Here is a 25,451-nt window from a genome sequence, read left to right on the forward strand (position 1 = left end):
CCTAGCAATCCCCAGTATCGCAAATGCCTCTTTCCAAAAAACAAAATTCTCACCAAAACCAAAACCAAAACCTTAAACAAAGCCTCTCCACTTTTTTTTTTTTTTCCCTTTTGGGGCGGGGGGGGGGCGGGCAGGCTAAAAAGGCATTTCAGGTGAGAAAAGAAAGGAAGGGGTATACGAAATTTCTCCTTAAAAGAATATTACTTTGTGCCAGGCATTAGGCTTGATCGTCGTTGGCTGCATGATGCGGAAGTCAGGTTAGTCTCCGGACACCGTGGTCCCAGGCAGCCTCTGGTTCCTCACTGCTCTCTCCACCTTCTGTAACGTGAGAATAATTCCTCCACCCAAATCGTGCTTTCCGGGCTCAGAAGTGATCCGCTACATGACCCGTCTAGGAACGTGCCCCTCAATCCTCATTCTCACTGTTCCGAGTCCTTGCTGAAACAAGTTCTTCTCGTAACTCACAAAATGATCGCATTCCCCCCGTCCCCGCTTATAGTTTGAAATTTGGAAGGCATTTTACCCCAGAAGCTTAAAACTAAGCTTAATTAGCTAAGGTAAGGGTGGGTAGAGAGTTAAAAAGATTCTGAAGGGCATTTTCGAGCGCTTTCGACTTGAGAGGCCGGTGACAATAGTTCTAAAGAATGGTCAAAGCCTGCACATTTTTCTTTTAACAGCTCTATTCTCATGCAAGCGCGCCAGGGCTCCCGGTAACTTTTGTTGTTTGTTTATAAAAGAAATCCAGAAAGGGAGAGGGGCCCGCCCCTTTTCTGACCTCAGGGCAGGAGTGAGCGCCCTGGTGGATTAGGTGCGGCTCCCCCCTGGGCGCTCCCCTAGCCACCCGACCCAAGCCAGGAGCTCTGCCCTTCTCCGAGGGGCGGGGCGCGCCTAGCGGCCACGCGCGCGAACGGCAGAGGGGGCGTGTCCCGCGGGCGCGCGCGGGCGGCGGAGGGGGCGTGTTCCGCAGGCGGGCGGCGGCGGCGCGGGCTGGTGCGCGGCACAGCGTCCTGTGTTGGAATGTGCGGCTCCCGCGAGCTCGCGGCGCAGCAGCAGGCCAAGCGCCGCCGAGGCCCCTGGCCCCAGACCCCGGCGGCAGCCCGGACGGCTGGGCGAGGGCTGGCGGCCTGAGCACTTTCTGCAGCCCCGCTCCTGGCCTTTAAGGGCCTCGACAGCCCAAGCGCCCAACTTTTTCCACCCCTCCCCCCCTCTCCTAAAACTCCAACAACAAAGAAAAGTAGTCGGCGGAGGGGTGGCGACGCCGGGTCGCCAGTTCCCCCTCTCCGAGGAAGACCGGTAAGCGCGGCGCGGGGCTGGGGGCTCGGCCGGGGTGGGGGAGGGCCGGGCGGCCGCGACGGCCGCGGGAGGGGGAGGGCGCGGAAGGACGCGGAGCGAGGCGCTGTCCAGGGCTGATTTGCAGATACTGTGGCTCCGGCGACGGCCGCCGCGCCGGGCGGGGGCGGGCGGCCGAGCGGGATCGGGTTACACGGCAGCGGCCCGGGGCTGGGCCGGGGGCGTTGGTGGAGAGCTGCACGTCTCCGGGACCCCCTCCCCATTTGAGGAAGGCCGCCGCTTCCGCGCGGGCCCGCACGCCCTGCCAGTCTAGACTTTCAGGCCAAGAGCGGAGCTGCTCGGGGCCCTAGTCCTGAAACTTCCTCCTGATCTTCAGCCTCCGGGTCCCGCCGCAGCCCCGCGCCGGCCCGCCGCCCTCTGGGCCCCCTCCCCCAGCCTGTCGCTTCGCCGGAAGGCGCCGTTGAGTGCGGCGGGGCGGGTTGAGTCAGCCCCCGGGCTCGGGCGGTGCCGCCAGCGGGCTGGACAGCGATTTCTGCGCTCCGACTGCCCCGAGACACGGCCCTGTGCGCCCGGCGGCCCGCGCTGGCAGGGCCGGGGCGCTTGTCCCGCCGGGCGCCGTGGGGGAGTGAAGTTAGCAAACTTCCGGGGCGCGGGGGCGGCCCGCGTGGGGCCCCCTGGCTCTCGGGTCCGCGCCTGCGGAGGGCGCCCGCGGAGCCTCCGCGGAGGGCGAGCCGGGCGGTCGGCGGAGCTCGGGCGCCGGCCACACGGTAACTTTCCGCCCTTTTCCCGGACTCGGGCCCGTGGGCCGCGGAGGGGGCTGTCTTTCTCGGGAAGGACTCAGTTGGGGATCGGAGCCCCGTTTGCTCACCTCCACCGTTTGAATTGGGGGAGCACAGGAAGAGGTTCAGGACGAGCGGTGGGGGCAAGCCCGGTGAGTTGGTGGGCGAATGTGTGCAGGGAGCGGGCGGAGCGGTGAGGAAGCGAGAGCTCCCGAGTTTGCAGAGAGCTGCTTTGTGTTTGGTATTTTGAGAAAATGGCCGAATGCCTATTTCAGTTAGGAATGCCGCCGCCGAGGCAGGCGCCGGTGGCAGCAGCACATAGGAATTTCGTGCAACACGTTGGGCTTTCAGGCAGTGCCCAAACGGTCTTCCTGACAAATGTTAAAATTCCTGTAAGAGTCATGGGTAGGGTGGGTTGGGGAATCTGGAAGGTCGATGTTGGGTTAAATTTCCGAATAGCTTGCGCTGTTAAGCCTTGGAACTGCTTTTGCCCTCCGTTTTCTGTGATGGCATTTGAGCCCAACTTTTGTTGGTGCAAATAACTAAACGGGTTTATACACTTGGGTGGAATGGATTGCTTTTTATCTTTCGGTTTAACTTTATTATTTAGTTCTGTGTCTTTGCTTTTTCTGATTTGCAGAAAGACACGGGCTGGAGACTAGCACCTTTTAGACTGGAAAGTAACTTGGTTAAGATCATTTAAAAACCCAACTTGTTTTCAGGAAGGTGATCTTGTAATGGCTTCCACTGGGCAAGTAGGCCAAGTCAAGCACAATGGAAGAAAGTTGCTGATTGTGGCGTTGAGTTGTGCGATTGTTTTATTAGGGGGTTTGAAAAAAAATGTTAACCTTCATTTGTGAAGTTTCGAATAAACCAAACTTCCCTTTTCATAGGAAAAGAGGCCCATACTTTTTTTCCGCTTTTAAATGTGGGGAGTCATCAAAAAATTGAGACTAAGTGGTACTGTCTCGCAGTTTTTTTTTTCTTCTTTTTGAAGTTAGTTGCGTTCATATGAAATTCAATTAAATTGACCAGTTATTATAGGCTTCCTTCCAGACTTGTGTACTTATACATGCACAGAATGGATTGTTAATTTCTTGGCTTTCTAATTCAGGCCATTAAAGTATTGAAGAGGAAAGTTGGAAGGAAAATAGTTTACTACTAGTGTGTTGGGTTTTTAAAATTATATTTTTTTCCTTTATAGTGGGAATCAGACATAGGGCACTGCACATGGTGGGTAAGTGCTCTACCACTGAACTACTTCCTACCCCTTTTTCATTTTATTTTGAGAGGGTGTCATACCTGTGATTCTCTTGCCTTAAGTCCTGAGTAGTTGGTTTTACAGGCATATGCCACCAACACTGAGCTTAAACAGTTTTTAATTAACATTAAAAATGAGAGTAGGGGGCTGGCATTGTGCTTCAGTGGTAGAGCATTTGCCTGGCACGCTTGGGGCACTGGGTTGGATCCTCAGCACCACATAAAAATAAATAAACAAAATAAAGGTATTGTGTCCACCTACAATAAAAATAATTTTTAAAAAATGAATGTAGGTTTCCCCACCACCACCAGAAAAAAAAAAAGTGCACTTGCCTGTCAGTGGTCGACCTAGTTGATGAATGAATTATGTTAAACAATTGGCAGAATTTTCTTTAGGGGTAGAGGAAGTTTGTGTGTGTGACTCAAGTAAGAGGATTAGGAATTAACAAAACTATTTTAAGAAGTTATCAAAACTCATTTGAGTTTTGGAGGTTATATTGAGAACTATGTAGTTTTCAGTTAGGAAGAATTAGAACTTTGGGGGTCATGGCCACTTGGGAGGCTGAGGCAGGAGGATTACAAGTTCAAGGCCAGACTCCGAAATTTAGGGAGGACCCAAGCAATTTAGCCGCATCCAGTCTCAGAAAAAGCAAATGGACAGTATTAAATAATAAAATTAAAACTTTACGGGACCCAGTCTCACTGGGAATGTAGCTCAGTGTGATAAAGTACCCTAGGATTCAATCCCCCAGTACTATACCTCCCCACACCCCCCCAAAAAAAAAAAAAAAAAAGAGAGCAGAATTAGAATGATGCTTTGGTTTTAGGCTCCTAAGCATTGTGCTTAAACTGTTGCTCTTGTGTTCTTTTTTGTTGTTGTTGTTCCTAATTCAGAATACAGTTATGGCTACCCAGGTGATGGGGCAGTCTTCTGGAGGAGGAGGGCTGTTCACTGGCAGTGGCAACATTGGCATGGCCTTGCCCAACGACATGTATGACTTGCATGACCTCTCCAAAGCTGAACTGGCTGCTCCTCAGCTTATCATGCTAGCAAACGTGGCCTTAACTGGGGAAGTGAATGGCAGCTGCTGTGATTACCTGGTTGGTGAAGAAAGACAGATGGCAGAATTGATGCCTGTTGGGGATAACAACTTTTCAGATAGCGATGGAGAAGGACTTGAGGAATCTCCTGAAATAAAAGGTGAACCTAATGGACTCGAAAACATGGAACTGAGAAGTTTGGAAGTCAATGTTGTAGAACCACAGCCTGTATTTGAGGCATCAGCTGCCCCAGAAATTTACAGCTCAAATAAAGATCTTCCTAATGAAACACCTGGAGCAGAGGACAAATGCAAGAACTTGAAGACCAAACCCTTTCGCTGTAAGCCATGCCAATATGAAGCAGAATCTGAAGAACAATTTGTGCATCATATCAGAGTTCATAGTGCCAAGAAGTTTTTTGTGGAAGAAAGTGCAGAGAAGCAAGCAAAAGCCAGAGAATCTGGCTCTTCCACTGCTGAAGAGGGAGATTTCTCTAAGGGCCCCATTCGCTGTGACCGCTGTGGCTACAATACCAATAGATATGATCACTATACTGCGCACCTGAAACACCACACAAGAGCTGGAGATAACGAGCGAGTCTACAAGTGCATCATTTGCACTTACACAACAGTAAGCGAGTATCACTGGAGGAAACACTTAAGAAACCATTTTCCAAGGAAAGTATACACATGTGGTAAATGCAACTATTTTTCAGACAGAAAAAACAATTACGTTCAGCATGTTCGAACTCATACAGGTAAGAGACGTTTTCTAGGCCATAAATTTAACTCTTGTTTCTGATTTTCAATTTGATGGTCTGCTAAATAGTGCTTCAGAAAAGGGATGCAGGTTGCATCATTTCCTCTGTTTGCAACCTTGGACAAATTATTTATATTCTAAAAACTATTTCCCTAAATTAGACTGCTTTTAAGTTTGTAGATGTATGTATGTGACATTGAACACAGCTAAGATGTAGCATAGTTTCCTAAAAGACTTGAGGGCTTATACAAAAGGAAAATCCAATAATTAGTCTTCCATAGCAGCATTTAACAAAAACCTCACTTGTAAAAGCATTTGACTTGTGGTATTGAGTTCCTAAGTGGAACAACTTGTCTTTATTCCCAAAATATCAGAATGTGAGAAATTAGAGGCTGGGGATATAGAGCACTTGTCTAACATGGCATCAAGTCCTGGGTTGAATCCCTTGTACCAACAAAAGCAGAACAAAAAAACCCAGAAAATTCTCCCTAAAACCATGAAATATAAGAAGTTAGGTTTTGTTTGTTTGCTTGAGATTCTAATGATTGAGCCCAAGAGTGCTCTAACACTAAGCAACATCCCCAGCCTTGAGGGGAGGCGAGGATTGAACCCAGGGTCACTTAACCACTGAGCCATAGTTGCTTAGGGCCTTGCTGAATTGCTGAGGTTGGCTTTGAACTTGTGATCCTCCTGCCTCAGCCTCCCTGGAGTTTTTTATTTTGAGATAGGGTCTTGCTGAGTTGTCCAGGCTGGCCTGGAACTTGCAATTCTCCTGTCTCAGCTTCCCAAGTCCCTGGGATTTCAGGTGTGCGTGACCATGTCTAGTGAGAAATTAGTTTTTAAAAGATGTATGAGATCTCCGATTGAAATCATTTTCCTAAGAAAACAAATGTGGATATAGAACTATTTTTTTGTTTCAGAAACAGTTATATGTACCATGTTCTAATGCATTCAGGTTAAGAGAACATTTCTAGTCCCTAAGTACAACTCTATCAAGAATTGAGGAGGTTCTCCAGGGGTGGTGGTGCATTCCTATAATCAACCAGTGACTGGGGAGGCTAAGGGTGGAGGATGGCAAGTTACAGGCCAGCTGGACAACTTGGACCCAGTCTTAAAATAAATAAAATGGGCTGGGAGTGTATTCAGTGGTGGAGTACTCTTGGGTTAAATCTCTGATGTTATCTTCCCAGCCACCTAGTGTAACTAGGTGTAACTAGGTATAGCACATGCTTACATGGTATGCCTGAGGTCCTGGATTTGATCCCTAGCACTAAGAAGTGTTGAACTTTCTTAAAAATATGAGAAGTTGTCAGGGGAGTGGCCACACGCCTGTAATCCCAGCTACTTGGGAGGCTGAGGCTGGAGGATTACAGTTCAAGGCCAGTCTCCTTGTTAATTTAGCAAGACTGTCTCAAAAAAAACAAAAGTAACTGGGGTTGTAGCTCAATGATAAAACATCCCTGGATTCAATTTCCAGCCCCCCAAAAGAAAAAACATTTCAGACTCCTCAGAAGTAACTAAGAAGCATGTACCCATTATCTTCTCTCAATGGTCTCTTTCACTATTTTATCACATTTCGCATGTTTGAGTTTTTTTTTTAAGTGGTGACTTTTTGGAATATACTCACTAATAACCTGAATTAATATAATACAGTAGAGAGTTGAATTCAATGGGTTTTAGTGTATTCAGAGTTGTGCAGCCATCACCTAAAATAGTCAGTTTTAGGACTTCTTTTTTTTTAATCAGAAAAACCCTCATCTTTAGCAGTCACTTCCCATTTCTCTCCAACACTGTTGATTATTCTCCTTCCTGCCCTCTCTTCTCTATTCTCTCCCTCCCTCCCTCCCTCCCTCCCTCGTACAGGATATTGAATTTGGGGCCTCACACATGCACTGAACTGCATCCCCAATACCCTTTTTATTTCGAAAAAAGTTTTGCTAATTTGCCCATGCCTCAAACTTGGAATCCTCCTGCCAACTCTTCAGGTAGTTGAAATTATAGGCTGCCTCAAATTATTCACTTCTTCTTCTTTTTTTTTTTTTGTACTGAGGATTGAACCAGAGGTGTTTACCAGTAAACTACATGCCTTGTCCTTTTCATGTTTTTTAATACTGGCTATTGAACACAGAGGCTTAACCACTGAACCACATTCCCAGCTCTTTTTATTTTTTTAAAACAATCTCGATAAAATGCTTAGGGCCTCACTAAATTGCTGAGGCTGCCTTTAAACTTTTGATTCTCCTGTCTCAGCCTCCTGAGCTACTGAGATTATAGGTGTGCACCACTGTGCCCAGCTTACTGTGGGGTCTCCATTTTTTTTAAAAAAATGACATTAAAAAAATGTCTTTCAATAGTTAATTTTCACATTCCTTCCTTCCCTTTTCTTTTTGTTGTTTAACTTTTACATTTCTGTTATATTTTCTTGGTAAAAGTTATTAGTTTTGAGGCTTATGACTGGTCTGAACAAAATGGATAAAGAGTAACCTAGTATTGTACTCTTTGGATAAGAGATGAAAAGGGGCTGTGGGGTGTTGTCTATATCCGGTTTCCTTTGTAAGGGTTAGCACCCCACACAACAGAATCCCATAGGTAAAATGGGGTTTAATTAAAACTTTGTAGGTGAAATTCCATTACAATTACAATTCCATGTGCCCAGTGGTACTTGCTAGTAATTCCTCTGAAGGCTGAGGCAGGAGGGTTGCAATTTCTAGGCCAGCCTGGGCAATTCAGCCAGCCCCTGTGCCAAAATAAGGGCTGTGGATGCCATGATGGTGGGTGACTCATACAGTAATTCAGGGACTCGGGAGGCTGAGGCAGGAGACTCTTAAATTCTAGGCCAGCTTCTGCAACATAAAGAAACCCTGCCTCACAAAAAGGAAAAAAGGGCTGGAGATTAACTCATTTGTAGAGCACCCTGGGTTCAGTCCCCAGTACCAATAACAAAAGCCACAGAAATTCCATTGCAAGAAGGACCTCAAAGATTTCCAGGCCCCAGCAGATGTGTTGAAAGATTTAAAATGTAGTCCAGGAAAAATTTTCCAGTCTTTGAAATTTGTTGTAACCTGTGATGTCACCATGCTTTGTAACCATTCCATTCAAAAGTAAAGTTCAGCTGGGTGTGGTGGCGTCCACCTGTAATACTAGCAACTTGGGAGGCTGAGACAGGAGTATTGCAAGTTCGAGGCCAGTGGTGAGTGAGGCCCTGTGCAACTTGGTGAGATCCTGTCTCAAAATAAAAATTAAGGGCTGGGGATATAGCTCAGTTGGTAGAGTGCTTACCTCGCATGCACAAGCCCTTGAGTTCAGTCCCCAGCACCACAAAAATAAAATAAAAATGAAAAACTGGGGATGTGGCTCAGTGGTTAAGCACACCTAGGTTCAATCCCCAGTACCATGAATGAATGAATGAATGGATGGATGAATGAATGAATAAATGCGAAGTTCAAACATTACAAAAATACATACTATAGGGGAGGGAAGTTATTTGGGAATCTTACCCCATTCATCACTTATGGTATGTATTAGACAAAGGGTTAGACTAAACTAACCTCATCTACAATCAGTCTTTTTGTAGTACTGGGAATTGAACTCAGGCCCTCAAATTAGCTGAGCAAACACTGTACCACTGAGCTACATCCCCAGCCCCTCACCTTTAAACCCAAATACTGTATATTCTTCATTCGTAAGTACTTCATATTCATTTGACAGTTTTTCTGGAACTTCAGATTCTAATTTAAGATTGTTTATCTATAGAGTGCACCTATAGTCCAAGCTACTCAGGAGGGAGGATCATTGAAGCCAGAGAAGTTTCAGGTCAGCCAGGGCAACATAGCAAGACCCTTCTTAAAAGAACAAGCAAAAACTGATAATGTTGATCCCACAGGTAATGACTAACCTTAGAGATGTTGGGTTACCAAACAATTTTGACAATTTCCCCCAAAAGCTAAAAATATAAATTTTTAAATACATATTTTTAAAATATAAAACAGCAAATTTAACTTTGTTGATGTAAGAGCAGTTTTAGACAGGCAAAAAATGGAATAAGGAGAGAACAGGAAGTTTTGCTGTTGGTGTGTGTTTTTTTTTTTTTTTTAAAGAGAGAGTGAGAGAGGGGAGGGAGAGAGAGAGAGAGAGAGAGAATTTTTAATATTTATTTTTTAGTTCTCGGCGGACACAACATCTTTGTCGGTATGTGGTGCTGAGGATCGAACCCGGGCCGCACGCATGCCAGGCAAGCGCGCTACCACTTGAGCCACATCCCCAGCCCTGGTGTGTGTTTCTTGTTTTTTGTTTTTTGTTTTGGCAGTACTGGGGATTGAACCCAGGTCCTCGTCCCCAGCCATGATGACTAATTTGTAATTACTGCATTTTATGCATGTACTGTATCATCTGTAACTGTTTCCCCTCTTTTTTTTTTTTTTTTTTTTTTTTTTGAGGGAGGTGCAGTTCTGAGGATTGAGTCAGGGGTTTTACCACTGTGCTACATTTCCAGTCCTTTTAATTTCTTTTCTGAAATGGGTCTTCTAAATTGCTGAGACTGGCCTCCAACTTGTCATCCTCCTGCCTCACCCTTCTAATAGTTGGGATTATAGCAAGGCACCACTGCACCTGACTTAACTTCAGTTTCTATAGGGGGATCCTGGAGATTTAACCCAGTAGTAGGCTCTACAACTGAAGTACACCCTTGGTCTCCCCGCCCCCACCTCCACACCCATTTGAGTGAGACAGGGTCACTTTTAGTAACTAAGGTTGGCCTTCAAACCTGGGATCCTCTTGTCTCAGCCTCCTGAGTCACTGGAACATCTTGCCTTACTTTTTTTTTTTTTTTAGTGATTTTTTTTTTTTTTCCTGGCAGTTTGTGGCATGTGTCTATAATTCCAGTGACTGGGAAGACTGAGACCAGGATCCCAAGTTGGAGGCCAAACTCATCAATTTAATTAATAATTAATTAATTAATTTTCAGCCTTAGCATTTCAGTGAAACTCTTGTCTCAAAAATAAAATGACTCCGGGGTCTTAGTGAGGTGGTAGAGTCTCCCTGGGTTCAAAAGTACTGCAAAAGGAGAAAAGTGATTTTCCCCTCCCCTCATATTTACTTTCATTGTGATCTCCTCCTCCATGGTACTTTTATTTTTTTCTTTTACTTTTCTTTCTTTTTTACATTTTTTTTAGTTTAATACATGAATTAAAGGATAATAGTTTGATTATATAAATTCTGAGAGTATATTGTATGAAATGTATCATTCTCAAAGTATGTTTATAAAAAATTTCATCTAGAATAGAGAGAAAATGAGTGCTGGAATCATTTATTTCCTCTGTACTATTAGGTAGCCTAGTTCTCAAATTGACTTAATGAATTTATACCATTCTCACTGAGTGCACACTGTTGGGCCCTTTTTCCTATGCTAATCTTGAATATTCCATTGGGGAACACTATATGGTAATAGTCATGTTTATAGTGAAAACCATAGATGTGAATGCTGTGCCTGAGGTCATATAGAAGGTCAGAAATCTCATTATTCTACAGGTAATTATTGTTGTGGGGAGGGCAACTAGGGATTACTTTTTGTTTAAACTGACCTCTTACATGAAAACTGTTAATTTTGCTTTTTTTTTGAGCGGGAGTTGTACTGGGAATTGAATTTTATGATATTTAACCAGTTTACAAGTTCTAACTTAAAAGGTAACTTATTTGTTCCATGTGTGTGACTGAAAAATCAGTGCTTAACTAAGCTTTCTAGAAGAGTAGGCTTTTGTTGTTGGCTTTTTGGTACTGTTGATTGACCTAGAGGCACTTAACCACTGAGCCACATCCCCAGCCTTTATTTTTATTTTGAGACAGGGTCTCATTAAGTTGCCTAGGGCCTTACTAACTTGCTGAGACTGACCGCAAACTAGAAATCCTCCTGCCTCAGCCTTGCTTTGGGTTCACTGGGATTATAGGTATGTCCCACCATGCCTAGCTCTAGAAGAGTTATGTTTAGTTTGTGCAATTGTACATTTTCCATATTCTTCTATATTAGAAATGACTTAAAAGTACTAGTGACTTGGGAGGCTGAGGCCAGGAGCATTGCAAATACAAGGCCAGCCTGGGCAATTTAGCAAGACCCTATCCCCCCAAAAAAGTGAGGGGGGCTGGGGCTGTAGCTCTGTGGTAAAGTGCCCCTAGGTTCAGTGCCCAGTAGGAAAAAAAAATCTGGGGGTGGGGTGGTGCAAGTTTATAATCCCAGCCTCTTGGCAGGGGAGTATTGCAAATTTGAGGCCAACCTCAGTAATTTAGGGAACTGTTTGGGATGTAAATATTTTTAAAAAGATGTAATTCAAAACAAAGGTAACAGAAAAAGAAAACATCTTTATAGATTAACATGAAAGATCACTTGAGGATAATTTACTTTTAAATCTTTTTTCTTTTTTCAAAAAAGTATTATAGGGAATTGAACCTGTGGCCAATGCATGTGTCGCAAAGCTACTTCACAGCTCTATTGTCCGTATTACTACTACTACTACTACTACACTTTGGTACTGAGGATTGAACCCAAGGATGCTTTGCCACTAAGCTATATCCCCATCCCTTTTTAAAGTTGCCCAGGTTAACCTCCAACTGGAATCTTCCTGCCTCAGCCTCTGGAGTGCTGGGATTATAGGTGTGCAACATAGCTCTCGGCTATTTTTAATTGTTTTTTTCTTTTAACAGTACTGGAGAGGAATAGTCTCAGCATGCACATTCTTAGCTTATGCTGTACCACTGAGTTACATTCCCAGCCTGTTTATTTTTTCTTACTACCAAATTATAAGAGTACATGGCATTTTGTTATCCATACATCAGTTGGTGAATATTTTTTAAGTTTCATTTTTTTTGGCTATTAGGAATAATACTGCTATGAACATATTATGTATGTATAAGTTTTGTGTGGATAGTTTTGTATTTCTCTTAGGTTATACCTAAGAATGGAACTGCAGTACTGTATGCTATTTGTTTTTGTTGGCATTTAACCTTTCAGGAACTGCCAAGCTGTTTTCCAAAATGGCCTTGCAGTGAATGAGATCTCCAATTTCTCTATATCCTAAAACTCTCCAGTAATGTTAACCTAGGGTTTGGTGGTGTACTCCTAATCCCAGCAACTCAGGAGACTGAGGCAGGAGGATCACAATTTCTAGGCAGTCTGGACAGTTTTTTAAAGGAAACCCTATTTTATCGAAAAGGGGAAAAAAACCAGGGGCTGGGATTATAGCTCGGTGTAGAGCGCTTGTCTAGTAGTATGTTGAGGCACTGGGTTCAATCCTCAGCAGCACATAAAAATAAATAAATAAATAAAAGGTATAAAGAAAATGTATCTGTTTAAAAAAAAAAAAAGGACTGAGATGTAGCTCCACAATAGAGCTCCCCTGAGTTCTTTTTTTTTTTTTTAAATATTTATTTTTCAGTTATCGGCGGACACAACAACTTTGTTGGTATGTGGTGCTGAGGATCGAACCCAGGCCGCACTCATGCCAGGCGAGCGCGCTACCGCTTGAGCCACATCCCCAGCCCAACTTCCCTGAGTTCTATCCCTGGTACTATCGGGGGGGAAAAAAACCCAAATTTTTGTATTTCTGGTTATAACCTATTCTTGTAAGAATTAAATCTTCATTTTTGCGATTTTTTTTTTTCATTTGTTTTTGGCGCTGGGGATTTAACCTAGGGGCACTTTACCACAGAGCCATACCCACAGCCCTTTTTATTTTTTTATTTTGAGACAGGGTCTTAGTAACATGCCAAGGGCCAGGGCCTGGCTAGGTAGCAGAGGCTGGCCTCCAATGTGTGCTCCTCCTGCCTCAGCCTCCTTAATTGCTGGGGTTATAGGTATGTGCCATTGCACTTGCATATCTAGTGGTTTTGATTTTCTTTTCTATTGATGATATGCATTTCTTCACATGCTTTGGCTATTTATATATCTATGTAGAAATACATTAACATTCTTTAAACTATCTTAATTCTTCCCTGGAATCAAGAGCTATAGGGGGATGGGGTGTGGGGTAGTCAGTTGTGGAGACCTTGATGGGAAGTTCTGGCGAGAGATGACTGTTTCCACCTTATGGGGTCCTCCATGTGGAGGCCTGGTATTTTGCAGCACAGCTTAGGTGTGGAAGCCTGATGGTCCTTGGCCCATTCTGGGCTTAGGGAAAATAGTGAGCCCATCTATACAGCATATAGGCTGCTTGCTTGTTTCTGAGCTTCGGTTTCCATATCTGAAAATGCACACAGGCCCCCCATGCACACAGGCAAAAGCGCCCATGACCTGTGGCTTCTGGCCTATTTATTGAGTGGATGACCAATAAGTGATATGTATTGCTTATAGAAGTAAAGGAGCAAAGAGAGAATCCAGGGGATTGGGAAGTGCTGGAAGGGATCAGGAGCTCCAATGCAAATGAGAAACTCATTAGGATGAAGTGTGGGCATTGCTTCTTTCCTTCAGATGAGAGTTCTAGCCATCTCATTTAGGTAGACAAGTACGCCAGGGGCATTGATAACCATTGTGGATTGATAACCAAAGGTTCTGTTCATCCATCTCTGCAGTAGTCAGTCCACTCACCCTCTTAAGCATCCACCCATGTATTCTCCAGCCTGCCAGCTAATTACAATGGAATGGTCACTAGGAACATGTTTTTTGTCCATTTCCATTTTTAGTTTCATGCCATCTTTTCCTTGTCCTGTTTTTGTTGTGTAGGCAAAGTTAATAACTGATATCCCCCTCCCCCCATTATGGGGATGGAACCCAGGGCCTCTGCATACCAAGGAAGTGCTCAGACACTGAACTGTGCCTCACATGCTCAATAACGGATAGTTATTTAGGGCTTCACATGTGCGAAGTATAGTGTTAAATGCTGTACATGTAATATCCAAATTCTTAAAATAGCTTTGCTGGTTGGTACATGTAATCTCAGGAACTTGGGATGCTGAGGCAAGAGGATCGCTCACAAGTTTTAGGCCAGCCTCAGCAAGTTAGTGAGAACCTGCCTAAGAAGGGCTGGCGATGCAGCCCAGTGGTGGAGTGCCCCTAGGTTCAATCCCCAAGAATGCAAAGAAACAATCAAAAAACACCACTATAATGGGAATGAAGCTTCTGATATTTTTATAGATGAGGAAACTGGAAATTGGGCTCCTAAGTAATTTGCCTAAGATCATAATTATTATCCTGAGGCTAATGAAAACAATTTTTCTTTATACTGGGGATTGAATCCAGGCACATTTTTATCACTAAGCTATATTCCCAGTCCTAATTATTTTAAGGCTGGGTATTGCTAAATTGCCCAGGGTTTCATTACATTGCTGAGGCTGGTGCTCAAACTTGAGATCCTTGTACTTTAGCCTCCTGAAACACTGGGATCACAGGTATGGGCCACTGCCCTGAATAGCCCACATTCCCCACCCTCCTCCCTGTGTTGCGGATTGATCGCAAGGCCTTGCACATGTTAGGCAATTCTCTACCTCTGATCTGCAATCCCAGCCCATTTCATTTTATTTTGAGGTGGGGTCTCACTAAGTTGCTCAAGGCTGGATTTGACTCAATCATTCTGCCTTAGTCCCCTGAATAGCTGGGATTACAGGCATGGGCCACCATGTGCAGGGAGTATTAAATTACTATTATTATTGGTACTGGGGATTGAATGCAAGAGTGTGTAACCACTGAGCCATATCCCCAGCCCATTGTTGTGGAGGTTTTTTGGTTGTTGTTTTGGGATAGAGTCTCACTATGTTGCTTAAGGGCTTGCTAAGTTGCTGAGGCTGGCCTGGAATTTGTGATCCTCCTGCATCAGCCTCCCAAATTGTGGGATTACAGGTGTGTGCCACTGCACCCAGCAAGTTTTAAGTTCTTTAATAATAAATCACTGGGCTCTTAACTTTAGTTCTTAGACTTTATAATTTCTTTCAGAATTGGTGACATAGCTGTGTTATAAATGTAATGATCACCACATGCATTTTTAGTTTAAAGCAAGCTCATCCTCACTTGAATATTATTGTTTTAAGCCAGTGATTTCAAATGGTAGATTCATCATTTATAAGGATCAGAAAAAGTACCCAACTAGTAGCATCAGAATATTTGAGTAGAATTTTTTTCTTTTTGTTTTTGGTGCTGGGAAATGAACCCTAGGTTCAATTGCTAGAAAAGAGGAGGAAAAAAGTCTTTGTTATATAGTGGTCAGTAGTGAATATTGTTACATTGTTAGTGACAATGTATTTGCTCTACCACCAAGCTGAACTCCCAGCTATCTATCTATTTATTTATTTATTTTGGGGGGCAGGTTCTCTTTGAGTTGCTGAGGTTACCTTGAACTTACGATCCTCCTTCACCAGCCTCCTGAGGAGGACTCTCGGATTTCAGACATGCACCACCATGCTATTGAACCCAGGGGCCACATAACTATTGAGCCACATCCCCACCCCTCTTTATTTTCTATATTGAAACAGGGTCTCGATGAATTGCTTAGGGCCTCACTGAGTTGCTGAGGCTGGCCTTGCACCTGCAGTCCTCCTGCCTCAGCCTCTGTAGTTGCTGGGATTATAGGTGTGTGCCACCATACCTGGCAGAAGAATAATTCTTGTTAAATATTTCTTGATACATTAGCCAGATAATAGTTTAGTTTTTAATGTAATAATATTTGACATTGTGCCAGGCAGGTGTGGTGACTCATACCTGTAATCCCAGTGATTTAGGAGACTGAGACAGGAGGATATTGGAAGTTTGAGGCCAGCCTCAGCAATTTAGCAAGACTCTGTCTCAAAATAAGACAAAAAGGGCTGGGGATATGACTCAGTGGTATGGGGGATGGGATATATATATATATATTCACTAAAAATTGAAAAGGGCTATAAGAATTCAAAAAGCCGGGCTGGGGATGTGGCTCAAGCGGTAGCGTGATCGCCTGGCATGCGTGCGGCCCGGGTTCGATCCTCAGCACCACATACCAACAAAGATGTTGTGTCCGCCGAGAACTAAAAAATAAATATTAAAAAAAAAAATTCTCTCTCACTCTCTCTCCTCTCACACTCTCTCTTTAAAAAAAAAAGAATTCAAAAAGCCAACAGTATTGTTTGTCAGCAAAGTTAAAATATATATATAGTAAATTCTAAAATGAACCATTTATATTTCTGATGTTTGATAAGTTGAGGCTCTGCTAGAAATAAGAGGAAAAAAGTCTTTATTATATAGTGGTCAGTAGTGAATATTGTTACTTGTTAGTGACAATGTATTTGACTTATTTTGTTATATTTAAAAACTGTTCGTTATTGTTTTGCAGGAGAACGCCCATATAAATGTGAACTTTGTCCTTATTCAAGTTCTCAGAAGACTCATCTAACTAGACACATGCGTACTCATTCAGGTTGGTAGAAAATGGGAACTTTCCCACCATTTTCAGTAAGCTGATGTTATTTTTTTAGAAAGTACTATTATAAAGAAGTTCTTTTTGTTATCATTTTTAGTATTGGGGATTGATCCTAGGGGTGCTTTGCCATTGAGCTACAGTACATCCCCAGCCCTTTTTTTTTTTAATTTTTAGACATGGTTTTGCTAAGTTGCTGAGGCTTACCTCAAACTTACAGTTCCCTGCGTTAACCTCCCAAGCTGTAGGCACCACCATGCCCAGCTTTATTTATTTTGAGACGGTATCAAAAATTGCCCAGGCTGGCCTCAAAACTTGTGATCCTCTAAGGTCCTCCTGACTCACCCTCCTGAGTCTCTGGGATTGTAGGTTTTTTTTTCACTATGCCCAGCTTGCTTGCTTATTTGCTGTATTTTTGAGTCTGTGGATTGAATCCAGGGGTGCTTTTTATTAGTGAGCTACATCTCCAGCCCTTTTAATTTTATTATTTTGAGTCAGGGTCTTGCTAAGTTTTTGAGGCTGCTCTTGAACTTGAGATCCTCCTGCCTCAGCCTCCCAAATTGCTGGGATTACAGGCATGCACCACTGTGTCTGGCTTTAAATGGGGATTGTTAACCTGAATTCTGTGGGTGGGACTCCTGAAACGGAATATAATTTTTTTTTCTATATGCATATTTTTCTAGGAGGATTTTTTGTTTTGTTTTGTTGTTGTTGTACTGGGGGATGAAGTCAGGAATGCTTTACCACCGACCTACATCCCTAGTCTGTTATATTTTTTATTTTGAGGCAGAGTCTTGCCACATTGTCATGATTGGTCCCCTTCAGCCTCCCAAATAGCTGGGATTACAAGCATGTACCCCCACATCTGGGTTCTTCTAAATCTGAGCTATCGGGTTGTGCCCCTTAATCAGAATTTTTGTTTTATTACTTCTGAACACTTCCTGACTTCATTCTCCAAGGGTAACTTGGATTTAATATCAGGCTTAGTTAATGGTAGACATTGTGTCATGTGGATAGCTGTACTCTAGCCAACACATAAAATGTTTAAGTGCTTTATATAGGTTAATTCATCTTAGCTTTATAAATATTATTATGTTGTAAAGTTCTATTCTCATTTTACAGAAGGCAATTTTTTTTTTAAAAGAGGGAGGGAGGGAGAGAGAGAGAATTTTTAATATTTATTTTTTAGTTCTTGGCGGACACAACATCTTTGTTGGTATGTGGTGCTGAGGATCGAACCCGGGCCGCACGCATGCCAGGCGAGCACGCTACCGCTTGAGCCACATCCCCAGCCCACAGAAGGCAATATTAAGGCATTGAAGAAATATGGCCATTTTTCCTGTGGAATGTCTTCCCTTCTAGATGTCTGATTGCTTTCTCATGATGTCATTTTGCTTTTCTTCTGTCCCTTTTTTATTTTATTTTTTTAACTTAACATCCCTCTACCTGTGAGCTGCATCCCCACCCCTTTTCAATTTTTGAGACAGGGTCTCTTAAGTTGCTGAGGCTGGCCTCAAAATTGCAATCCTCTTTCCTTAGGTTCTGAAGTTCCTGGGATTACAGGGGTGTCGTCTATCACTGCGTTCAGCTTCTTTGTATTACTTGTAAATTGAAAATTAAATGCTTGATATCTACCTTGGGATGTGTTTAATCTGAAGCCACATCTAGTGGACCCATTGTGATGAAGGGTCACTGGGTTAGGATGATGACACTTGTGTCCTTTTTGTATTAAATGTTTATGGTGTCTTTTTAAAATTGATAGTATATTTTATTGTTTAGGAAATAATGACAGGAAAAAGTCTACCTACTCAGTAAATACATAATCTTTTTCTTATATACTTTAAATATGGAATTGTTTAAATTCATGGATACAAAACCTTTAGATATAGAGGGCTAATCACTTTATTTTATTTATTTATTTTTTGTATAGGAATTGAACTTAGGTGCTTATCCACTGAGCCACATCCCCAACCCATTTTGGGCAGGGTAGGGGCTTACTGGGGATTGAACTTGGGGCACTTGGTCACTGAGCCACTATATCCCCAGCCGTATTTTGTATTTTGTTTAGAGAGGTCTCACTGAGTTGCTTAATGCCTGGCTTTTGCTGGGGCTGGCTTTGAACTCACTGTCCTCCTGCTTCAGCCTCCTAAGCCACTGGGATTATAGGAATGTGCCACCACGCCCCACCCCAACCCATTTTTGGGATAAGGCTCTTTTTAAAAAATATTTATTTATTTATATATCTTTTGTTTTAGATGGACACATTATTTTGTTTTTATGTGGTGCTGAGGATCGAACTCAGTACCTCATGCATGCTTGGCGAGCACTCTACCACTGACTGAGTCACAACCCTAGCCTAAGATAAGGGTCTTGCTAAATTGCTTAGGGCCTTATTAAGTTGCTCAGGCTGGTTTTGAACTCATGATCCTCCTAAAACAGCCTTCTGAGCTGCTGGGATTATAGGTGTGCACCACTGCATCTGGCTATATAGTTTACATTTTATAATTATAATCTTCAGTATTAACCTAGGAGGCCATATTAGCTTTCTGCTGCCTTTTTATGGTGTCTTGTGTACCTGCTGAGTTAGTATCTTTGCTTGAAACAAATATATTTGGATTTACCAGATGTTTGGTATTTTGCTTGCTTTTCTTTTTGTGATCCTAGGGGTTTAACCCAGGGGTGATCCATCACTGAGCTACACTTCACCTTTTTTTTTTTTTTTTTTTTTAAAGGGGTTGGGGATGTTGCTCTGGTAGAGTACCCCTGAATAAAACCAAGAAAACAACCCTTCCCTCTTTTTTTGTGATGTCCTGGGGATGGAACCAGACATGTATGCTAGCTAGGCGAGTGCTGTACCACTGAGATTCATCCCCAGCATTTTTTTTTTTTTTAATTATTTAGACGGGGTCTTGTTAAATTGCCTAGGCTGGCCCCAAACCCAGTATCTTCTTGCATCAGCCATTCAAGTGGGTGGGATTACAGAGTGGGTGGGATTTCAGGCATGCCCCACCTGGTCTAACTGTATCTACATATGTTAAGGAAATGTTGTCTCCATTTAGATCATTCATGACCCTGTAGGGTCAACTATAGAGTAGCATGTTGTGGGAACCACATTTTGACATTAAAAAGAGTTGTCTAATTAGTGACATATCTAATCTGACATACCTGGAGAAGTGTGTTTTTGTGATTTAGTATTATATAATAATTTTCTAATCATGGAAAGCTTAACATCTACATGGTTTTGCTATATTTCTGAATTTTTGCTTTATGAAAAACTTATAAGATTGATATGAATTTGAGAATGTTTGAGAGATGAATTTTCATAAATGTTAATTTCCATTTCTCTACTATGCATTCCATTGGACCAGTGGGGTATGGATACCATTTGATAATATTTACTAGAAAGTGATCTAGATGGGTATGTATTCAGGTAGAATGTGTTATTCTTATGCCTTTAATTTGGGTTATGGGGGTGGTTCTGGTTTTGTATGTATCTGTGATTATGACTGCTTGTGTTACAGTATCTATTTGTATGCAGCTTCTCGTGTATCTAGTTTTAAGTGCCCATTTTATAGAAAAGGTGAGAGAGGAAAAAAATCACAGAAGTTTTCTGAATAATTACCTTAGCTATATTTTTACTTTAAAATAGCAGCTTTGGCATTAGAAAGCATGCTGAGTAAAACTTACTGAGCTCTTGCCATAATGAACAAAAGGTTTAAATTTCAAGAGAAAACCTTTTCCTCTTTATGTTAGGCTACAGCAGAATTTTAAAACCTTTGTACTTAGGGTCTGGGAGTGTTTCCCAGAGTAAGAGATATTTCTCCCAAGATTTATCTTAGAAAATGTGTGGGAATTTTATAATGTACTCCATATACATTTGTTTTCCCTTAACAAAAAAGTTTAGAATTATTTTCTCTTGAGTGACATTGCCTCAAAATTAACATCCACCCCCCGGTTGAGTTTTTTCTAGTAATTCCATTTCTTGATGAATCTCAGTTGTTTAATGGTGCTTCAGAGCCTTAACTTTATGGAACTTTTTTGAGGGGTGGGGTACTGGGGATTGAACCCAGGGGTACTTAACCATTGAACTACATCACCAGCTCTTTTTAATTTTTTAGTTTGAAACAGGGTTTCACCAAGGTGCTGAGCCCTTCACTTAAGTTGAACTTAAGATTCTTCTGCCTCAGCCTCCTAAGTCAGTGAGATTATAGGCATGTGCCATTGTGCCCAGCTTTATGGAACATTTTTTGAAGATGATGGTGGACAGATAATTTATTCCTCTATTGGTTTGAGAATCAGTGTCAAGGGATAGAGAAAAGCTATACAAATAAATACAGTAAATGCAAGGTGCATGATACATTCTTTTCAATAGTGTTTGTGATTATTTTATATGTACAATTTCTTATGAGCATATTTAAATCTTGAATTTGTTTTAATTTGTCTTCTAACATCTCTTATTTATCTTTAGGTGAGAAGCCATTTAAATGTGATCAGTGCAGTTATGTGGCCTCTAATCAACATGAAGTAACCCGCCATGCAAGACAGGTTCACAATGGGCCTAAACCTCTTAATTGCCCCCACTGTGACTACAAAACAGCAGATAGAAGCAACTTCAAAAAACATGTAGAGCTACATGTGAACCCACGGCAGTTTAATTGCCCTGTATGCGACTATGCAGCTTCCAAAAAGTGTAATCTACAGTATCATTTCAAATCTAAGCATCCTACTTGTCCTAATAAAACAATGGATGTGTCAAAAGTGAAATTAAAGAAAACCAAAAAGCGAGAGGCTGACTTACTTGATAACAGTACTACCAATGAAAAAACAGAAACAGAGCAAACGAAAATAAAGGGGGATGTAGCTGGAAAGAAAAATGAGAGGTCTGTAAAAGTGGAGAAAAAAGATAATGTTTCAAAAGAGAAAAAACCTTGTAGCAATGTTTCAGTGATTCAGGTCACTACCAGAACTCGCAAGTCAGCAACAGAAGCTAAAGACCTGGATGTGCATACAAGAAATAATTCAGAAAAATCCTGTAAAGCCAAGAAAAGCAAAAGGAAGATGGAAACTGAAGCCCATTCCATGCATGATCCTGTGAATGATGAGGAATCTATGACAAAAAAGAAAAGGAAGATAGAAGGTAAATCCAAAAATAGCCAGGAAGTACCAAAGGGTGATAACAAAGTGGAGGAGAATAAAAAACAAAATACCTGCGTGAAAAAAAATACCAAGAAGAAAACCCTAAAAAATAAACAAAGTAAAAAAAGCAGCAAGCCTTCTCAGAAAGACACCTCTCAGAAGGAACCTGTTCAAAAGGAGACTAGTCAGAAGGGGCCTGTTCAAGATGTTCAGAAGGGGCCTCTGCAGATAGAGTTGCCTCTACCCATGGAACCTGTTCAAGTAGAGCCTGCTCACATGGAGGTGGTTCAGAAGGGGCCTGTTCAAGTAGAGCCTGCTCACATGGAGGTGGTTCAGAAGGGGCTTGTTCAAGTAGAGCCTGCTCAGGTGGAAGTGGTTCACCAGGAGTCTGCTCACATGGAGCTGATCCCTCCTATGGAGACTGTCCACATGGAGGAGGTTGTTCACAAGGGGCCTTCTCACGTGGAGCTGCCCCCTCCTGTGGAGTCTGCTCATATGGAAGAGGTTCAGAAGGGGCCTGCTGAGATGGAGCTGCCCTCTATGGAATCTCCTCTTACAGAGGATGTTCAGAAGGGGCCTCTGCAGATAGAGTTGCCTCTACCCATGGAACCTGTTCAGATGGGGCCTGTTAACATGGAGTCTGTTCAGATGGAAGTTGTTCAGAAGGAGACTGCTCAGATGGAGCTGTCTCCTCCCATAGATCCTCCTCTTCACAATGAGCCAATTCCCAAAAGGACTTCTCCCCGAAAAGATAACAGAAAGGAAAGGTCCAATATGCAGAGTGAAATGACACGTAAGGAGCAAGTCCTTATTGAAGTAGGCTTAGTGCCTGTTAAAGATAGCCAGATTCTAAAGGAAAATAAAAGCACACAGGAACTTTTGGCATCATCAACACCACTGCCAAAGGAAGACTTAAGAGAGGAGGAGTCAGAAGACCAAAAATTACTCTCAGAAGGTGAAGGAAACAAAGAAGATCCTTTTCTGAAAGTAGGAACAGAAGAAGCAGAGAAGCGTGTAGCCGATTCCTGTACCAAGGAATCTAGTACTAGTGTTTTATCTTCTGGACAAAAGTTGAATATGCCAGGGGGTGAAACTGTAGCTGATAAGCATCAGACTGACTCAGCTATGCTTTGTGAAGTGGAAATGGACACTGATCATAACCCAGCAGAGAATCTCCCTGATAAAGACTCAGCAGTTGGAGAACCAGTTTCACCATTGCTTCTTCCCCCACCAGTAGACGAACATGAAGCAGTGTCCCAAACTGTGCTGGCCTCACCTCCTGTTACTGTGGCAGTAAATGAGTCTCAGGAAATTGATGAAGATGAAGGTATCCACAGTCATGACGGAAGTGACCTAAGTGACAACATGTCAGAGGGTAGTGATGATTCTGGATTGCATGGGGCTCGTCCAGTTCCACAAGAAGCTAGTACAAAAGATGCAAAAGAAGCCTTGGCAGGCAAAGGGACTGGGGGAGATTTTGTTTGCATCTTCTGTGATCGTTCTTTTAGGAAAGAAAAAGATTACAGCAAACACCTCAATCGCCATTTGGTTAATGTGTATTTCCTTGAAAAAGCAGCTAAAGGGCAGGAGTAATTAAAGATTGGGACAAGATTCCAGTTCTTAGTTTGTAAGAGCTATTAATTTTTATATTCATTTATAATAGTAGAAAAACCTTTCAAGATTGCTTTAATTAGTGTCGAGTATTGATTTTTAAGAGGCATCCTTTTCCTTAGGACTTCATATATACCTATTGATTGTTGTATAAATTTTAGCAAATCCAAGGGAGTTAGTGTACTAAAAACCAGCAGATACCTAAATCTATTTAGCTTATATGTTCAATTGAAACGAGAAGGCCATGATGATATAATAGCATTCTATTGCTTTGTCCATTTACAACTTGTCATTTTTTTCTCCGTGTCTGTCTTCAATCACTTTAGTTTACTTTTCCTTTTTTATTTAGCTCTATAAAAATTGGCTTAATAGCAAATTACTTGAACAATTTGCCTGCTTTATATAAAGTTAGCACTTTAAGATTTCTTTAGAGATGAAAAAAGACATTTAAATTGAAGAAAAATTAGCCCAACATTGTATCAGTCCAGGTATTTACTTCCTGAGTTTTGATCAATATTTTGTGTTAATTGTCATAAAAACAGTGATTTTGGTGTTTTTTTTTTTTTATTTTGGTGCTTTAATGGCTTAAGATGTTGCACATTGTTTTTGTTTTTTGTTTTTTTTTTAACCTATGCAGTTATATTTTTTCTAGAAATAGCATTTGTGTTGAACAGTAACACTTTATACATATATATGCATGTTTATTTTGGCCTCGTCAGAGGAATATTTTTAGGCTTGTTTGCAAAAGGGCAGTTTTTATTTTCTTTGCTGCAATTGTCTTTTTTGCAGAATAATAGTGTGTGCAAGTTTGTGAGCAAATGAAACATGCAGGTTCAATCCATTCATTATGATTTTCATATCTTATACCTATGCCAGAATCTGTATTTCACATTAAGTTATTTATTTTGAATGAATATAGTAAATTCACAGCTCTCTTTCTTGATTTTGCAATAAATAAACCAAGAAGTTTTTATTTTTAAAACACATTTTTATCTCAAATACCAACCATCAGTTACATTATTTTTAAATTTTTTTTTTTTTGCCTGTTATGGTACAGTTACTTCTTTTTTTTTTTAATTTCAAAAGTCATTTTATTTTTTTTTACAGTTACTTCTTAACTGTAATATTATCTTTGGGGAGAACCTTTTCTCTTAAATGGTTGGTGTCCATGTGGCTACTTAGCTGAATAAAGAACTGTAACTGAGATTTGGAAATTGCAAACCTAGAATTAGGAGACGTAATCATTCCTTCAAGTTGTATGGGACATCACTTGTGAGATTCCAAAGCCATAGCTATTATACAGCAAATCTAGAATGAGAGATGGCGTGAGTTCTGGCAAGTCAGCTGCAGCTTCCTGTGAATACAGTGAAGAAGGCTGGGGAACTTCAGTACAGTCCAGATTTTTAAAATCCTACTTTCTCAGGGATCTCCACAAACTAGTGGGTATCCTGGCTGTCCCTGTGACAGCCTCTTCTACAGGTGAGGCCTCAAGTGAATTGCAGCTATCCTGATGTGCCTATAGGGGCACTTTGTATGAAAAAGGGTGTGTACTCCAAAACTGTTCTGTAGGTTCTTTGGCCATTTGCCAGAGAGTATGAAAGAATCCAACATAGGATTTTTATTAACATTAGGAGTTCATTTCAGTAAAATAAAGTATGATCCCAATAGGGAATCTTGAATTCCAACCTCCCATGTTCTATTTTGAAATAACCCCCTTCATGAATATTTTGATAATTTTCTTTTACCTGGTGATCTCTTTGAGGTAGGTTTCAGATTTTGGCAGTACAACATGAAAGATTAGGACAACCATTAATGTATGGGTGGAAAACTTGTTAATCTGAGAGTGAAGTTTGAGTTAAAAGTTGCTCAAACTTGGAATTGACTGGGAGGCCAAAGAATTTTAAGAAGATTCTCTCAAGACATGAGTAAGTTGTGTGATAATGGTGTGTTTGGCGTGTATGAATGGGAATTTATAAATGTTGAATTATAGGCTCCGACAATCATTGTCAGCAGGAGATCAAGCTGCAAATATTTATGTTTTAAACCTTAAATTATACAGCTAGTTAAGTCTTCCTAACAGCTAGTTTTTAATGTTAATGAGCACATTTTACCTAAGTTACCTTTTACATTATATTGAAAAAGATTCATTTTAAGCACAGATTAGAGATTGGGAATCTGCTTGGGGAAGAGGTCTTTCTGGATTCTTTCATAC

General features: G+C 41.8%; 1 protein-coding gene across 3 annotated transcripts; it reads left to right on the plus strand.

The window, feature by feature from the left end:
• The first annotated feature begins 1,124 nt into the window (after window positions 1-1,124).
• On the plus strand, window positions 1,125-24,299 carry REST (RE1 silencing transcription factor). Of its 3 annotated transcripts, none has more exons than XM_081304109.1 (4): window positions 1,125-1,293; window positions 4,224-5,127; window positions 16,409-16,492; window positions 20,961-24,299. In XM_081304109.1, exons 2-4 carry the CDS (start codon window positions 4,233-4,235, stop codon window positions 23,219-23,221), a joined length of 3,240 nt encoding a protein of 1,079 aa, XP_081160235.1. In that variant the 5' UTR covers window positions 1,125-1,293; window positions 4,224-4,232; the 3' UTR covers window positions 23,222-24,299. The 3 variants fall into 3 exon arrangements, with proteins under 3 accessions (XP_081160235.1, XP_081160234.1, XP_081160236.1); XM_081304108.1 differs by lacking the exon at window positions 1,125-1,293 and adding an exon at window positions 1,608-2,221; XM_081304110.1 differs by lacking the exons at window positions 1,125-1,293; window positions 16,409-16,492 and adding an exon at window positions 1,608-2,221.
• The last annotated feature ends 1,152 nt before the right edge of the window (window positions 24,300-25,451 follow it).

Source organism: Spermophilus citellus (genome assembly GCF_964194105.1).
Source record: "Spermophilus citellus genome assembly, chromosome: 8".
Lineage (NCBI taxonomy): Eukaryota > Metazoa > Chordata > Mammalia > Rodentia > Sciuridae > Spermophilus > Spermophilus citellus.